Here is an 18,381-nt window from a genome sequence, read left to right on the forward strand (position 1 = left end):
TTCAGAAGAACCCGAGATCCAAGGTGATAGTTGTCCACCACGATCAACTTAAGCATTATCGCAGCCGTGAGCCCCTGGACAACACCTGGGCTTTGGACCGAGCTCAGAGGTGGGCACCTATAGAGGTTCCTCCGCCAGCTGTGGAGGATGGCCCAGCACACCATGATCTAGGCCTGCGTGATTTGTTCTCAAGCGTGACTGACGATCCTGGCACCATTTCACCATCTGCATCTGACCCCACACCGGTTGTGCTCATTCCATCCTCCCCTTCCCATGGAGACCATGAAAATGGTGGGGGCGCGGTGGGTGAGTCACTCCAGCTGGGCCTGCCAGTCCAACGACCAGGACGTCCCCGCAGGGCACCTGACCGTTATGGTGCCTGGGTGACTTGAATGGTGTGAGGAGCACTTGAATGTTCTAGGCAGTTCTCAGGGCCTTACCTAAATTTTATAAAATTTTTCTACTTCGTCCATGTTTGAATGGAAGTTGTTTATATATGCGATTTTTCAATGTGTTTCGCTGTTGAAAAAAAAAAAAAACCCTGCCAGTGCTACGCTTCTGACCTGTCACTGTAAATTGCTTTATCTCAGGAATTCCGCCGGTCGCCTTAAACTGATTACTCAGGAGTGGATTTTCAGCTCCTTCCTCGTGGCGCTTATTTTCACCGTGGTTAATATGTATTTTCTTATATGAACCTATTATTGTTACCAAGCTGTCATTTACCATACCTCGCTTGTATAAGAGAATGATAATCACAACTGTCTTTTGGGCTCCAAGCCTCTTATAGATGTTGTAGGTCAGCTCGTGTTTCTGTGCTGGAGTGGAATTGTTTAAATACCATCCAGAGTGGGGGTAGTGTTGCAAGTATGGTGACAAGCTTGCGTGACGTGTGGGGTGCGCATGCGTGGAGGAGGGAGGGGGCGGATGTTGTTGGAGTGTTGAGTGAATGAAAGGAGGAAGTGAAAAATGGAAGAGGGAAGAGCATGAAAACAATAAAGCGAGGCTACAGGTACACCACTGTCTCCCTGCTGGCGTGTTATTATTGATTGGGAGGACTCCGCATTTCGACGACGTGCGCCGATCACGATCCCCGGGCAACTCCGGCCGCGAAGACGGACTCCGCATTCCGACGACGTGCGCCGATCACGATCCCCGGGCAACTCCGGCCTTGGAGACGAATCTCCCCTGCGCCCCCCCGACCACGGTCAGGAGGAAACCGAGCAGGAACGGATAACACATGACTAAAATAGCTCGAATATTTTTAAGTAGACAATTCACTTGTGAGTAAGAAAGGGAGTAATATTTGATTATTGGCTGTTAATTCATTAGCTCCATGATGTGACCTGACATAGTGTCAGTGACTGTGTTCTGTTTATGCTATGAAACTTATGGAGGCAGCGCCACAGGCACTGGTCTTAAAGGAATACACAAATTTCCCACACTCACAATTTACTCATGTGATTACTCAATTAATAGGCTCTCCTGGACTTAAAATTGATAATCTGGATTGCTGTAATATCGTTTTCCCAATTTATTTTAATTATTAAAACTACAATTAACATTTTCAATAACTGCACAGGATGATACATGCTGTTGTGAGTAGGGTTTCATGGTTGATGATGAAAACAAGATTAATTTATGTTTATCAGATTATATGTTTATTTACATTTGTGGCGCACATTTTACAACCATAAACATTTTATTCTTAGAGAAAAAAAATTGTCACTTGCCCAAGTCGGGCAAGTAATTTGGCCACTCGGGCAAGGCAAATTTTAGTGGCACTTGCCCTATGGGCAAGCAGTTTTTAAAGTTAACCGCGAACCCTGCATATATACACTTTACGCAAGTGTCCAAATTCACGCGGCCTCCGAGAACTAGCCTTATAATCTGTCCTCGTTTCCATGGAGACGGGCCCTGAGTGAAGGCTACGAGAATGCAACCTTCGCAGCCTTAAAATCCTCGCTCTTCCTCTACGCCGTTCTACACTCGCAAGATGCAAACTACCAAAGCCACGTGTTCCGCCTCATCCGAGTGCACTTTCAGATGTAAGTACAAGTTATTTATATGTAATATTAAGACAGCACTCATGAGAAATATTGGGCAGCAGTGTTTGGATAATTAGCTCCAGATTAAGATAATTTTATTAGTTGCGATATCGGCCAAATATAACTAATGTAGCTCTAAGAACTATTGCATAGGAGGTACGGCTGAAACATTTGAATTGTCTTATTTCTGCATGTTAGCATTATTTTATTTAATCTTTTCCTTACGTTTTAGGGAGCAAGGAGATGACCGCGCTGATCAAGCTGTGCGGGGAGTACGACAGCCTCTTTACAGGGGCCAAGTTCTCCGCAGCTACAGCATGGAGGTAAAAATACAATTACTATCGGGAAAAATATTTGACGGGTTATTGTCTTATTTCCATCCATTTAAACTCAAAATATCAAAAGGAAAACGCATAAGAATGACGAGACCCACTATAGCAATTTTAGTTTCCATTCATCAGCCATTTGTGTTTGAATTAGATTTGCGCTAACACGCAGCTGTTTATCCTAGCACAGAATGTGCCCTGTATAAATTCCATGTACCCCCGACAATGTGCTCCCCAATTACTGATATTAATGAATAATATACGAATCACCCTCCACATTAACATGATAAAACGCACTGAAACGGTCATGAACTAATGTACTGAAGTACATAAATCTGCATGTTACCCATAACACCAGGATTTCTGACTAATATTTGCATCTTTTTTACCCGTTTTTTCTTCCTTTATTTTTGCATGCATTTTTATTTATTTAATACAGGACCATCGTGGAAAAGCTCGAGCTGCAGGGCAAAGTGACGCCCCTGCAGGCAAAAAAAAAAATGGGATAATTTAAAAATGAAGTATAAAGTATGGAAGTCCGCATTTCTTTTTCTTGTGTGTGAAAATGAAGATATAATTGTTTTATCTTTTTGCTTCTTTTCATATAAAGGATTGCAAAAACCCAGGCACTGGCGAAGGGGTGGCAGGGAGAGCTACTGCCGATACTTGGCCCTGGTTCGAACTTATGGATGGAGTGCTCGGACAGAGTCCATCACCCCCCCTGTCCTAATTGCCTCCATCCCTGAGGAAAGACCAGGGCCAAGTCGGGCCAGGGTGACGCAAGAGGAGGAGGAGGAAGAAGAAGAAGAAGAAGAAGTAGAAGAAGAAGAAGAAGAGCGAGGCCAACAGCCGGAGCAACGACCGAGAGGGAGAAAGCGAAGGAGAGAGGATGAAATGATCAAACTATCCAGACTCGACTTGGCAATGCGGAGACAGGAATTGGAGAGACAGAGGTTGGCAGAGGAGGGAAGGGCAACTGAGAGGAGGGAGACATTTGAAAGGTTTTTCAGTTTGATGGAAAAGTTGATAGATCAAAATAAAAAATGAGTGAAATATGCTTGGTGTTCAAGACTGAAATTTAGATAACATTCATTTAAGAGTAAACAAAAACCGGGGTACTTTTAAAACAGATGAACTAGTTCGTATCCCAGTCACATCTTGAGATCAGCTTCTTCAGACAAAAGTGAAAAAGGCCAGGTTTGTGAAAGACCAAAACTTTTACAATAATATGAAGACTCCACCATGTCTGTTTTGCTTACAAACTTAATTTATTGAAAAACTGGTGGACAAACAAGGCATAAATTAAGTACATTATAATTCACAGTAACTATTCACAGAAAATAAAAAAGCATTTCCCAGTTCATAACTGTTGCAGGATAAACCTGAGTGTGTCAGTGCTGTTTTGCCAATTTTCGCCTGAGCAGGGACTCATTTGGAGCATGGATGGAACCTTTCTTCCAGGACCCATGACATGGATGGGGCACGAGCAAGAGTCCTGATCTTCCTCTCGTGACTTGAAGTGGGGCATCATACCGGTTGCAGTGTCCACTACATCATCCATTACGTGGGGGTTTGCAGGGATGGTTGGGGCAATTGATGGCTGCCATGTCACTACAAAAGATGGGATAGATTTATTAACCATTCATTACATTGTATATGAATCTATTTTTCCATCTACTGATATTTTGCCATGTTTGTGTGGCTGTGCTGTTTGATGATTCAGTTAAAGATTATTTTGTGGCATATTTGATGGGATGATTGCTCAAATACCATTGTGCAGTTAAAAGTATTTAAATACCGAAATATACTCGTGGTCCTCTGGTACCTCCTCCAGGGCAGACACCTGAGCAGACAGGTGGTCCCTCCACTGCACTCCAGCGACTGTGTCAGCCACCTCTTCCACAGCAGCCTCCTCTTCCCCTTCGTCCTCCGAGGCCATGAGGTCTCCCACCCCAAGGCAGATGTTGTGGAGGACGGCACAGGCAGCGATGACCTAAAAGAAATAAAAAGGAAATGCTGTATATTAGCTATATTTGATAGTTATTGCACTGAACAGGACATGATTTGATCCTGAATAAAGAGCAACATATTGAAAGTATAAGTATCAATTATACATTTTTTTTTATTTACTTACATGTGGTGCAAAGGTGTGGTGCACCTCCAGGGCGTGGAAAAAGATGGCCCGGAATCTCACCTTCATCATTCCAAAGTGAATGTCACTACAAAAGATGGGATAGATTTATTAACCATTCATTACATTGTATTTGAATCTATTTTTCCATCTTCTGATATTTTGCCATGTTTGTGTGGCTGTGCTCAATAATTGTGCTGTCAATTATTGAGCGTGCCTTGGAATGATGAACGTTGAAGCGCCGGGCCCCCACGCCCTGCACCGGCCGCTTGTAAGGAGTGATGAGGGGGAGTGGTCGCTGGAGGCACGGATACCCTCCATCTGCCAAGATGAAGTGCCCTGGAGGAGGATACAGCCCTCTTTGGTAAAGAGGGCTGTGCCGGAGGACCCTGGAGTCGTGGACTGATCCAGGCCAACTCAAGAATATGTCCAGAAAGCGACCCTGATGGTCACACACAGCTTGCATGATTATGCTGCTGAAAAGCTTGCGGTTCTTGTAGTCATGACCATCAGGGCCACTTGGAGGCTTGATTCGGACATGACAACCATCTATTGCTCCAGCAGCTCTTGCAAATGCATGGTGCCTCGCCAGCCCTGCAAATCCCTGGGTCACTGCCTGAAGGTCTCCTGCAGTGTTGGGGAAGTGGATGACTCTGTGGCGAAGAGCCACCACTTCCCCAGTGACCCGGTGGATGATGTAGTGGACGGTGGACCGCGGCATCCCAAATGCTCGTGCCACCACCCGATATGATGCCCCACTCGCCAGCCAGAAGAGAAAGACAAGGACCTCTATCTCGACACCCCATCCATGAGTCCCTGCTCAGGCGAAAGTCAGTTTGGAGATCCTCTCCATTGAAAAAAACGATCCAACACTGGCACACCCAGGTTTATCCTGCAGTATGGACTTCTTGGCTGTTAATGTTTTGAATAAAAAAAAAAAAAAACATGAACGCATTAATTATTGTACTTGTTTCGTTTGCTTGCATCATTCCTACAGTATCACCAACATAATTTTAATAACTCTGGCCCTAAACTCTCTAGTGGTATTCTGGTGTTTTGCCATATGTAAAAGTATGTGTTTGGTTACAAACTAATCACGGGGACAATTAAGCCGTCACAAGTATCTAAATTCATAAAAACTCTTTCAGAATGTATATAATTCTATCATTTCCATTCGATATTTGTTCTATTATGAAGTTAACACATGTACTACTGAAGTTGCACCACTGATGTTTTTAGTTCATCTGTAACAATCACGTTATAACCCTATTGACCTGTCAATGTTGGTAATAGTGTGAAAATGCTGATAGACGGATTTAGAACTTACTTCATTCCTTCGATAAAGGACAACTCTGCGATGGGAAAGCGTGATCCTCCTCTCCTCAAGAACAAAATGGAAATAAACTAAAAAGTGAAATAAAATGAAGAAAAGTTCGGGTTCCATCGTTTAAAATGAAATAATACAAATGTTTTGCTAAGCCGATGCCTTCGGTCTGGCGCTCGTCGCTGATTATCCATTGATTATCCAAGCCGTTTATAAATCCACCGCAAATACTTATCGCCTGCGTCGAACAGAGGAGCAAAGTACATGGGGGCGTAACGTAAATGTTGCGCCAAGCGGCCTTGGCTCCATGGAAACGAAGACCAATTCCAAGGCTGGATTCGAAGGTCGCACGTGACAGCCGTGAATTTGGACACCACGCGCGGTCGTGTCGCGCCGAAAGTGACGTCATGCGGCCGAAAAAGCAGCCTTCGGAGGTCGCAGCCTGTTAATTTGGACACGGCCAATGTGTCCTCATTTTGTGCTTGTGATGGCCCCCAGTGGTCTTCATCAACTTCTGTTGTCACGTGACGACTTGAACTGCTGCTTGTAGGCTCCGCCCCTCTGTTGTCCTCACTCTCATCCTTGTTTTCATCTTCAGTCTTTCTAGGGACAACGTTCAGTGGTGACTTGTTGATCTCCTCCTCCTCCACCTCCTCCTTTTTGATGTGAGTCAAGACTGGCTCCTCTTTCACAGAACGGAGATCGTATTCACTGACGTCTGCAGGACACAAAAAGACAAACACACATTTTGTTTGGTCAAGTCAAACCTCATGCGGCGACTGTCTTATATTGTTTCTACCGTGCTACCTTGACTTGTGCATTTTAAAAAGGAAGCACGTTGCGGCTGATGCCCGATTTCATTCCTGACATAGTCACAGATGTTTCTGGAATATGTATTCTAATTCAACTAAGATACACCATAATATTTTAAGAGTTCACTGAATTATTTTGGAACTGCAATGATGCTTAACAGCCATAGGGTGTCAGTAATGAGTAACAAAGTAACACAAGACCTCGCACTGATACATCATCATTGTCATTTGCATAAATTATCAAGAACTATGAGTTGCGGGGGAGATGCAAACCACCTGAGCCACAGGAACTTTATTACCGGGAACACAATGTTCCTGGACTTGTTGGTGGAAAAGGGAGTTGTGACGTTCTCCCTTTTTAAGCCCATAGTAAGCCAAAGATGCAGATGCATTCCTTGCAGCATGCGCTTGTTCACCGATGAGATCCGTGCAACCTTGGATGGATGCATTCAATGTATTTTAAATGTTTGGATGGGGTGAAACTATGCACACGTGCACAAAACAGTGCAGGGCCACCCGAGGTTCATTGACTCACCCGACCAAGCCAGTACAAAGTTCATAAATAAATAAGACCAATACGTACTTGATTTTTTAAAAAAAAAAACTTAATATTTTGTGTTTTATTCACTAAAATTGATCAACCGCCATTGACGTTTTCGCGGCAGTGTGCACATTTTTAGAGTCAGGCGGAATTCCTTCCGTAAGGAATTGATTGAACAAAATATAAAAACCAGAAAATGTTATTTTGTTATATTAAATGTAAATTTTATACTGGGAAAAACACGGAGTTAACCCCCCACTAATGGTTATTCTTTGGCATAAATTTTCTGCACTGATTACATTTGACATAAACAATTGCTCAGCAGACCTGCAAGTAAAAGGCAATACAGTGAACCCCCGCTACTTCGCGGTTCACCTTTCGCGGGTTCAGTGCTTCGCGGGTCTAAAAAATATTCGGGAGCATTGTAGTTTCGCCGAGCGGCACAAGGGGGCGCTGAAGCGGTTAGACGGCCGGCGTGCGCCGAAGAGGAGAGTGGACAAAGAAGAGCAGGTTCCCCCGGACACGATTGGTGGCGACGGACACGATCGGGGGCGACATTTTGCTTCTTTCGGGACCGTGCGTGAGCTCCGAAGGAGACCGGCCGGCGTGTGTGGCTGTCAAGCCGAAGAGAAACAACTTCCGCCCGGGCACCGGCGGAGCGCGAGGCTGTCAGTTATGAATGAATAAATGAATAAATAAATATATGAAGAATGCCACCTTTCATTTCACTGTCATGATCCGTACCTGTCATGTGTTTTTGTTTTTTCAGCTGTGTGGGCGTTCCTCCAGCGATCGTCTCGCGCCATGCCGTCAGCTGCTGCGAGACGCGCTGATTACACTGACTATATTGTGATAATAAATATCTTTGTATCACCACCTTTTTTCCCGGGTCTGCGTTTGGAGAGTCCTGTTCAATCCTCCAGTTCTGCTGGAGGATCATAACATTCACAGGGCACACCGGACGGCGTACCAGTCGAAGTAATTAAATAAATACAAAAAGAAGTAATTGAATAAATACAAAAATAATGGCTGGGGAATAAAAAAATAATAAGTTTTAATAATAATTAGTTTTTTTGTTATAACATAAATTTCACTCTCTCTTCTCTACCAGTATATATATATATATATATATATATATATATATATATATATATATATATATATTTTTTTTTTTTTTTTTTTTAAGCATTTTTGAAGGTATGCCGCTACTTTGCACCTATATATATATATATATATATATATATATATATATATATATATAGGTGCGAGGTATATATATACACGGTGTTTTTTTTTTGTTTTTTTTTTTTGAAGGTGCGACGCTACTTTGCGGATTTTCAGTTTTCGCGGGGGGTCTCGGTCCCCATTAACCGCGATAACCGGGGGTTCACTGTATTTAAAAATAAAACGGCAATAACCTTGGACGCATTTCCCCAAACAACTTAATGTTGTGATGCATATTTTTAACGATAGAAAGTCGTTCTTTACAAAGCAAATGAGAGTAAAACGTGTACAAACCTGCTTTGAGTGGCACAACACGAGGCTGCTTGCTAACTTCGTCCAGCAGTTGAAGACGTTGCTCGTTCTCTCCTTTTATTCCACAAAATTCCTCTTTGTACTTGGGTGTCGTTCTTTCACACATTTTCAAATGATAATTCCCAAAAATCCGCACTTGATCTCTGCTTGGCGATGAGTCATGTGCCTCTTTTCGTTAGCGGCTAGCTAGCTAACAAGCTAAGCTAACTACGCCGAAAAGCATCAACGCGCGAAAATGAGATTATCGGGACACAAAGACTTAATGAATTATGTCGTAGTCCTTTAGAGTAGCACTGGACATCCTTTGAGAAAATTACAGTCAGTTCCACACTAAATCAGAAGAATTTAGTGGTGGGTGTTTTTGTTCCGGTGTGGACGGCTCGGTGGACGTGGTCGAGGTCCTTCGGAAGCTGCGCGCTTGCTAATGACGTCATGCTTTAAGCACGTATTTTTCAAATATATTTCTTTGCCTCTGTGTTTGTTTTTACACCTGGCTGTTCTATTTTAATATATATTCTATGTAATATTTTAATTCGGTTGATAAAAAAATGTAACTAAATAATTAAAATAACGCCACAAAAGCGAGTCAGCTCCGACGTCACTTCCCCCTATGGCCGGAGAAGCCGTTGCTGGAACAGCAGTGGGAAGGTTACGTTTCTCCTACCGAACTTGCAACAATGCTGTGGTTCAATCGGGCTGCAAGATTGTATGGATATAATGTCTGCATATACTCGCAGTTGCTCTCAATTATTTCACGCCCGCCCCTACCAAGAAGAAAAAGATTCGCGCCACCACCATTTTTTTCTGTCTTTGTATATTGAGATTAGATTGTCAATAAAATATCCCTTAACTAACCTACATTGATAAGAAATATAGTTTCGAGAACTATTATCGTGAGGATCTCGAAGCTCAGTACTCTGTTGTGCAAATAATGATGAGATGATAAATACTTGTCATGTCATGTCATTATCCACACGGCTTATACTGTGCAGGGTCGCGGGAGAGTGCTGGAGCCAATTCCAGCTGACAACGGGCGAAAGGCGCACAACACCCTGAACTGGTCGCCAGCCAGTCACAGGGCAGACATAGACACCGTCACTGAGAGGGAACTGAACCCACGTTGCCTGCACACAACTCAGGCGAGTGTACCACTACACCATCAGTGACATGATAAATATTTACTAATACGTTTTTTGCCAAAAACTTTATTAACATTAACAAACAGTTATTAATACGTACATAATATAGAAAAGACAAAAAGAAGAGCTAGGGGGATTTTAAACAAAAATTCTATTTGAATAAGTAAATCAACCTTTAAAAGCCAAACTTACTCCAATGCGTGTTTGTTTTTTTGTACTCAAGGAGAAAAGGGTCAAATAAAGACTCAACAACTGATTAGAGTTCCGATATTTAGTTTCTTCCATTTCTGGAGTTCAGGAAATAGTACAAAGACAGATATCTGGGCGGCTTTTTCTGAATCTCACGAGAAACTACACTCGGGCGAGCACAGTCAAAAAATGCGCCCCATCTTTCAGCCCAGCTTCAGTTTTAATAGGAGTTTTTTATGTCAAGGGTAATGGAGGTTGAATCGGTTGAATCGGTCGTCCTCGCTTCCTCCCACGGCACGGGTCCACGTCCAGGGGAAGGTCCTCCCCAGGTTAGTCTGGATAGTTGATTCCCGTCTGGTCTCCAAAACTGGCACGCCAAGGCTGGCCTTCTCCGGCGGGCAGTCTCTCCGTCGCTCTCCTCGCTGGCATTCCCCTGTAATCTTGTCGGTGTGCATGTGTGTGCAGGTATACGTGTAAGTGCGTGTGAATGTGTAAGTGTGTATGTGCGTGTGCTCCGATCTCCAATTGTTATGTCTTTCGGAATGTGTTTTTTTGCGATAGCGTCTATGTGACACCTCCAGTGGCCAATTTGGTATGTTTGCATCCCTACAGCCAATGTGGAGAATGTACTTTGTCGTATTTGTCCATGAAGTGCTGTGAATGTGAGGGCAGCTCATGGAAATGCTCTGTGCGCAAATTTGTTCTCAAATCTGAGAATTTCAATAAAGTTCACACATTTAAACTGAGTACTATAAATTTAGCATATAAGAATTGTGGTGTGATCTGTGTGTATGTACCGGGTGGTGATGGTTTAACCAGACACCCCCTTTATGTTGTGGTATGGTCCATTGGCCTGAGCTGGGACAATGGGCGGGCGCTACGCAGTTCAGTGTGGGGTTGAGCGTATGTCAATAAAGCCGACAGTATCGGACCTCGCTGTAGTGGCATCCTTATTTGCAGGATTAAAAACACAACAAGAATAATATAATAAAACAGTAAACATCATGACTACAATCCCAGTCAATCCTATCTATGCACAGTACTTCTACTTTCATCTGATAAATGCGTTTTGTTTCATCAATGTTTAACATATTCAGTAAATATGAACCTGCTAAATTAAATAATTGACCTTCTGTCCTGTAAGTGTTTAAAATAATGCCAGCAATCATAATACAATCCTTCATTTACCATTGCAGTTGTCACGATCGTGCCTTTGTGTTGCAGCCGAGTGGGCGTGGTCGACGGCGCGTTGCTCGGCGACGCGGCCGCGAGCGGACGCGTTCACGAGACTCCCCAGCTGCAACCCATCATCACTTAATTGTGGACTATTTAAGCCTCCGACACGCACACTTGCGTGTCGGATTATTGCCCTACTTGCTCTCGCCTTGTGCCTTGCTATAGTCTTTGCCAAACTTTGCTCCGTGTATTGATCGTGTTTGTTGTTTCTTTGTTTATTTCTACAGCTACGTTTCGGCTCGCTTTGTGTTTCTCGATGATTGGATTCAACCTTACCCTTTGGAGGAAGGACATTCTCGTTTTCGGTTTTCTTGCGTTGCAACCTCATTTAATTACTCGTTTTGCTTTTCCTGGGGGAAGATTGTTCCCCCAGCGTTTTTCGTTCACGTCTCCCGACGTCTGTAAGTATAGACCCACTATTATCTCTGATAGCAACTCTCCTTGCCTATCGCCTGCCAATTGTTTTTTGCCGGCCACAATAAATATTGTTTCCACCATATTTTCCCTTGTCTGCAATTTAAGAGTCCACCCACACCGCTTCCCAGCCCCGGCTGGGAAGCGATCCTCACAGCAGTCGTCTTATCATTGCAGCATTTTTTATCATTGCAGCATTTTATTAATTTCCCCTCTGGAACATGGACAGACATTCGGAGTGTTTCCTTACACTTGTATATGTTGTGGGATGTAACTGTGTATATATACATGGGGATTGTGTATATACGTATAAACTGTGTATAGTCGCATAGGTTTGCTTTTTCTGAATGTCTGCTGCTAATGTCATACATTAACGGCTACATTGCACCACCGCCTCTGTGTGATCCATATCTTTACCGTCGTAACACTGCAAATTTCCCCATTGTGGGACTATTAAAGGACATCGTTATCTTTAAAAACCTTGTGTTGGTGCTTGCAAAATAATTTTCCATAAGATTAAGATTGAACAAAATGGTGAAACAAAAATTTAAAAATTAAATACTGTAACGATAAAACATTGAATCCTAAATTATTCCTAAAAGAGTTCAATGAATCTTGAAATTAATAGTGAATTATTGTAGTTTAATGAATACTGAAACGAATAATGAAATGTTAAAGTACTTTAAATAAATACCGAAATCATTTTCGAACACAATAACAGTTAGGTCATAAAAGAGTGACATATTTTAATTTAAAATTCGCAACCACATCACAACCTGGTGAAAAACCCTGAAAAAAGGCAAAGGTGCAAATATGTTGACAAAGTATCACTTTATTATGTCAACTGTTAATAATAGGGAAATACATTTGGAATACTGTCCAACCAACAACATGGTGTCAGATGTGAAAACAAAACCAGCAAAAAAATTAAAATTCAATACATCTGTCAAATTCACATTTGAGAACTAAAATGTTTGTTCATATGCAGACGGTTCAAATCTTACGTTTTTCCAATGTTTAGAAGAAGATAACAATGATTTGCATCGCAAATGGTGACATCTGTCGGTGAGTTGGTGACAGTGCTCCACAAAGCCAGCAGCCAATCATATCACAGGGGGGTGTGTCCTGTTCTTCCGCTTTCGTGACGAACAGACTGCCATTTTCTCGAAGGAAAAAAACGACGCCATCTTACATTCGTCTCGTCGAACAAAGAGAAGCACACGAATTATCGCCAAGCAGAGATCAAGTGCGGATTTGTTGAGATTGACGTTTGAAAATGTGTGCTAGAACGACACCCAAGTACAAAGAGGAACTTTCTGGAATAAAAGAAGAGAACGAGCAACATCTTCAACTGCTGGGCGAAGGTTGGAAGCAGCTTCGTGTTGTGCTACACAAAGCAGGTTTGTACGTCTAACTCTCATTTGCTTTGTAAAGAACGGCTTTCTATTGTTAAAAATAAACATCACAACATTAAGTTGTTTGGGGGAATGCGTTCAAGGTTATTGCCGTTTTATTTTTAATTATTGCCTTTTACTTGCCGGTTTGCTGAACATTTGTTTATGGCAAATTAAATCAGTGGAGAAAATAAATGCCAAAGAATAACCAATAGGGGGGGTAAACTCTGTGTTTTTTTTCCCAGTTTAAAATTTGAACTGATTATTTAACATTTTAAATATTCCGGTTTTTATACGTTGTGAAAGAAATTAAGTTTGTCATGTCATCATGTTTCAAAACTATGCTTACGGGTTAATAGAAGGTCACAAAAACATGGACCTCTTAAACAGGAAAACGTGAGTTCAGTGGTAAAAGAGTTGTGTCTATGCTGGCAGTTTAGCAGGAAGCCACAAAAACAGATGCACGTCTTGAACCGTGTTTGACAGTAAACCGTTTGGCTCGCATTTAACAGAAGTGTGACCCAAACATGTGTTGTAAGCTGAAACCGTTCGAACAACAGGAAGAGTGTGGACGGGTGTGATGAAGTCAAAGTGTTCATGTTTTTCCATTCTTTATGAGTTTGCATATACAAATTGCTTTGCTGTGCTTCAATAAAACGCCGCACAGGAGCGGGAACGCTTTTCTCTTTGGCGGACTGCTCCTTGCAAGTGACAAAGACAATCTTGGCTGGGTGATTCATTTGTGCAGGCTTGTTGCGTTTTTTTACAATAACTTCTCTCACGTATCTTGTTCAAGCAATTCCTTATGGAATGATTCAACCTGACTCTAAAAACTGTGCACACTGCGGCAAAAAGATCAATGGCGGTTGATGAATTTTAGTCGATAAGACTCAAAGTTTTTTTTTTTGAAAAATCAAGTACGTGTTGGTCTTATTTATGAAATTTTTACTGGCTCGGTCAAGGAACCTCCGGGGGCTCTGCACTGTTCTGTGCACGTGTGCGTAGTTTCACCTCATCCAAACATTTAATGCATCCATCCAGGGTTACACGGATCTCATCAGTGAACAAGCGCATGCTGCAAGAAATGCATCTGCATCTTTGGCTTACTATGGGCTTAAAAAGGGAGAACGTCACAACCCCCTTTTCTACCAACAAGTCCAGGAACATTTAGTTCCTGGTCATAAAGTTCCTGTGGCCCAGGTGGTTTGCATCTCCCCCACAACTCATAGTTCCTGGTAATTTTTGCAAATGACTGATGACATAACAATGGGAGGTGTTGTGTTACTTTGTTACTCATTACTGACACCCTATGGCTGTTATGCATCATTGCAGGTACAAAATAATTCAGTGACCTCTTAAAATATTGTGGTGTATCTTAGTTGAATTCGAATACATATTGGTTAACTTTAAAATATACAGTCATTATTCAAATATGTCAACATGAAAGTCAGAGTGAAAGTGTTGTTGCTTAATGCTTATGTGTAGGGATTTTTACTCTTCAAACGTAAATTTGTTTTAAAATTTATTTAGAAACAGAAATTTTATAAATATAAAAAGGGTAATGTCGGAATGTACTAGCAGAATAAATGTCATTTTGGGTAAAAAAAAAACCCAAACGTAAATCATGCAATAAATAGCGACTCTGATGCCAGGGCCCCTTTAATTCTTTTAGGGATCCAGATTATAATGGAAGCAAAAATACCCACGATGAAACTTTCTCTAAATGCATAATGAAATAATTGTAAACATATTTCACTTGAAGGATTCCTATTTTATCGATGTCATTATGTTGCGATGGCCCCCAGCGGTCTGCATCAATATGTTAGGGTCCCACAACAGGTGTTCCATCAGACGCACACAATAGCCTGTGTGTGCTGACTTCAGCTCGCTTCCAGAAACGACTGGGACTATGTCAGGAATGAAATCGGCATCAGCCGCAACGTGCATCCTTTTTAAATGCTCGTTTATCACTGTTGTTGTGCTGCTAAAGGGAGGTTTACATCGTAGGACGTAATTTTGTGAAATGTCCCCATGGTACGGTCCAAATCTGGGTCGCACGCATTGCTCCGTATGCGGCAGGCACAAGTCAAGGTAGCACGGTAGAAACAATATCAGACAAAGTTGCCACATGAGGTTTGACTTGACCAAACCAAATTTGTCTCTCTGTGTCCTGCAGACGTCAGACAAAATGATCTCCGTTCTGTGAAAGAGGAGCCAGACTTGACTCACATCAAAAAGGAGGAGGAGGAGGAGGAGATCAACAAGTCACCAGTGAACGTTGTCCCTATAAAGACCGAAGTTGAAAACAAGGATGAGAGTGAGGACGACAGAGGGGCGGAGCCTACAAGCAGCTGCTCAAGTCATCACATGACAACAGAAGGTGATGAAGACCACTGGGGGCCATCACAAGTACATAATGAGGACACATTATCAGACGCTCATCACGATGATGATGATGATGATGATGGGCAAGCCAAAGGTGAAAGGGCATGTCACACTGACTCATTATCTTCAAAGTTGTCTTTAAAAGGGCACAGAAAAACACACAGTGGTGAAAAACCTTTTTCCTGCTCAGTTTGTGGCAAAAGCTTCTCTCAAAAGTCACATTTAACAAACCACACAAGGACACACACTGGAGAAAAACCTTTTTCTTGCTCAGTTTGTGGCAAGAGTTTCTCGCGAAAGTCACATTTAACAAACCACACAAACACACACACTGGAGAAAAACCTTTTTCTTGCTCAGTTTGTGGCAAAAGCGTCTCTCGAAAGTCTCATTTAGTAAGGCACACAAGAACGCACAGTGGAGAAAAAAATTTTTCCTGCTCAGTTTGTGGTAAAAGCTTCTCTCAAAACTCAACGTTAACAAGCCACGCAAGAACACACAGTGGAGAAAAACCTTTTTCCTGCTCAGATTGTGGCAAGAGTTTCTCTCAAAATTCAGGTTTAATATACCACAAAAGAATACACAGTGGAGAAAAACCATTTTCCTGCTCAGTTTGTGGAAAATGCTTCTCTCAAAAGGCAAGGTTAATAGCACACACAAGAACACACAGTGTTGAAAAACCTTTTTCCTGCTCAGTTTGTGGCAAAAGCTTCTCTCAAAAGTTTGATTTAACAATCCACACAAGAACGCACAGTGGAGAAAACCCTTTTTCTTGCTCAGTTTGTGGCAAAAGCTTTTCTTTTAAGACAAATTTAAAAACACATACACGATTACACACTGGAGAAAAAACTTTTTCATGCTCAGTTTGTGCCAAGAGGTTCTCTCAAAAGTCGTATTTACGACGCCACACAAGAACACACAATGGAGACAAGCCATTCAGTTGCAGCGTTTGTGCTAAAAAATTCTCCACTAAACGGAGTGCTAAGAGACACGATTGTGCTGGTGAGACTTGCAGCGATCCTTGAAGCTTAAAAAAAAGACAACAAAAAACTGAAGGAACTGACTATTTGTGATAAGATGTAAATGTGATTTTGAATAAAATATTATAAATTGAATTTTGCACAGCTTTTTTATTGACACAAAGCCAATGTGATCAGTGCCAGAAGAACCAACGTGTCTGAGTGATGATTTATTTTTTTTTTTTATATCAAACATTAAAAATGAAATTAATTTCCTTTGCCAAGAAAAACATGTGTTAACATTATGTTTTTCAGTTTTCTTTTTAATCATACTTAATGGAAAAGGTGTGAGAAGAAATGGTGCTTATGAAATCGGTGCCTTCCACAATCATCAATAAAATCACTTGTTCCACTTGCTCAACTGGCCTTCATTACGCAGTGTGAAAAGGTGAAAAACATAACTAGAAGTTGAACTATAAAAAGAACAAGAAAGAGAAACGCAAATCGTCTCAGTTTCTCTCAAAGGTTTTGGAATGTCAGGAGTTGGCAACTTGATGGTGACTGGAGTCAGCGCTGGTTTTCTTGCTGTGTTTGGGTGGCTCAGGTATGAATGGTCTATTGAACATAACTCAAACTCTTCAAATATCCCCTTACATACATTTAATATGCTTTCCGAATAAATTTCTGACTAGCTAAAACCACTTTCCAGGTTGAGCTCTATCAAGCGTTTGGGGTTTGTTGCTAAGCAGAATCTCACTTTGGAAAAACTCATTTTGTCAAATCTACCAAATATTTTTTTTCATGCTATATTATATTTTTTATACATTGGATTAGTTATATAATGAAATAGGGAAATATTAAAATTGGCAACCACAGACTTAATTCAATTAATAAGAAATATAGAAACATTTTATAAATATTGAACTCATTGAGAAGAGTCCTGATCTTGAAATAAATATTGAATTATAAAAAATACTAAAAAATTAATTCAATAACCCGACCCTGGATGAGCGGCAGAAAATGGCTGGATGGATGGAATAATTTAAATTGCACACATTTTCAAAAGAACAAATATGTTCAGAAATATTCAAGTGTGAAATAAAAAGGTTCAAATTGTTGATAATTTTACATACTAAAACAATTGAATAAATATTGTATTATTACAGAAGCAAGCTTAAATATACATTGAAATAAATAAAAAAAAGTTGTGTATTTTTAAATGGCCTAATTTAGATCTGGGAAGTAATTCTCTTTATGAAATGACGGGACTGGAGCTCACAGAAGTGACCAGTCTTGGTTCTGAAGTTCCGATGTAACCAGATACTGCCCTGAGAGAAAATAGGCCTGAGCATTGTTTATGGTGGGGGCAATTCTCTCGCCAGGTCAGTGACCTTCCAGGGTATGGAAGTAATTTAAGGTGGTCACGAGTAGACTGGTCGTATCAACGGGGAGACGCATCTGCTCTCCCTCTGGGGGACTTTTGGACTAGCGGGATGGGAATGCATATGCAACAAGGGAAAATTAGATATTCATGTCCGATTTGGGCATTCCCCATAAGAAGGGAATGTCTGAGAGGGGGCTCGCACGTTTTTGGGGAGACTTCTTTTGACATCAGCATGTGACGAGAATAAAATCTTTTTCAAACCAGTTCTTTTCCATCACCAATCCAGCCTTGCTCGGCGTCCTCTTCGGAAGGCAGCAAGGACCCACACTTCAAAGACAAAATATACTACATATTGAAAGAAAAATAATACTCAAATATTGAAATAAGTATAGAATTGAATGAATAAACAACAAAGAAATAAATACCTCCTGGAAAATATTATTTTCAACATTTGTCAAAATTTTTCTTTCTTGCACATTCTTAATCGTATTTTTTATTTTTTTTACTTTTACTTTTTAAGTTACTTCAGTGCATTTCACACCTGTGCCTTCAGGGAATTCCTACTTTG

At 41.4% G+C, this 18,381-nt stretch overlaps 2 protein-coding genes and 1 long non-coding RNA gene across 6 annotated transcripts; 2 read left to right on the forward strand and 1 right to left on the reverse strand.

Moving 5' to 3' along the window:
- The first annotated feature begins 951 nt into the window (after positions 1–951).
- On the forward strand, positions 952–3,428 carry LOC148342427 (uncharacterized). The gene is made up of 4 exons (XR_015842212.1): positions 952–1,204; positions 1,908–2,045; positions 2,278–2,368; positions 2,982–3,428. It is a non-coding gene; the product is annotated as an uncharacterized LOC148342427 (long non-coding RNA).
- Positions 3,150–9,103, reverse strand: LOC148342428 (uncharacterized). Of its 4 annotated transcripts, none has more exons than XM_088288829.1 (5): positions 8,698–9,103; positions 5,830–6,544; positions 4,506–4,590; positions 4,197–4,364; positions 3,150–3,982 (listed from the first exon to the last, which is right to left on the reverse strand). In XM_088288829.1, exons 2-5 carry the CDS (start codon positions 5,832–5,834, stop codon positions 3,980–3,982), a joined length of 261 nt encoding a protein of 86 aa, XP_088144955.1. In that variant the 5' UTR covers positions 5,835–6,544; positions 8,698–9,103; the 3' UTR covers positions 3,150–3,979. The 4 variants fall into 4 exon arrangements, with proteins under 4 accessions (XP_088144955.1, XP_088144953.1, XP_088144952.1 ...); XM_088288827.1 differs by having other exon boundaries at positions 4,170–4,364; XM_088288826.1 differs by lacking the exon at positions 3,150–3,982 and having other exon boundaries at positions 3,992–4,364.
- A 3,775-nt stretch (positions 9,104–12,878) lies between these two features.
- LOC148342429 (uncharacterized) lies at positions 12,879–16,668 on the forward strand. Its single transcript, XM_088288820.1, has 2 exons — positions 12,879–13,093; positions 15,264–16,668. Exons 1-2 carry the CDS (start codon positions 12,970–12,972, stop codon positions 16,493–16,495), a joined length of 1,356 nt encoding a protein of 451 aa, XP_088144946.1. The 5' UTR covers positions 12,879–12,969; the 3' UTR covers positions 16,496–16,668.
- Positions 16,669–18,381: the final 1,713 nt, after the last annotated feature.

Source organism: Idiotropiscis lumnitzeri, chromosome 2, assembly GCF_059441095.1.
Source record: "Idiotropiscis lumnitzeri isolate Australia: NSW breed Sydney's pygmy pipehorse chromosome 2, RoL_Ilum_1.0, whole genome shotgun sequence".
NCBI classification, from domain to species: Eukaryota; Metazoa; Chordata; class Actinopteri; order Syngnathiformes; family Syngnathidae; genus Idiotropiscis; species Idiotropiscis lumnitzeri.

Coding starts and splice junctions, on each gene's coding strand:
- LOC148342429 (XM_088288820.1), top strand. CDS start 12,970: ATGTGTGCTAGAACGACACCCAAGTACAAAGAGGAACTTTCTGGAATA. Junction 13,094..15,263: donor TGTTGTGCTACACAAAGCAG/GTTTGTACGTCT, acceptor TGTGTCCTGCAG/ACGTCAGACAAAATGATCTC.
- LOC148342428 (XM_088288826.1), bottom strand. Junction 4,365..4,505: donor ACCACACCTTTGCACCACAT/GTAAGTAAATAA, acceptor TATTTCTTTTAG/GTCATCGCTGCCTGTGCCGT.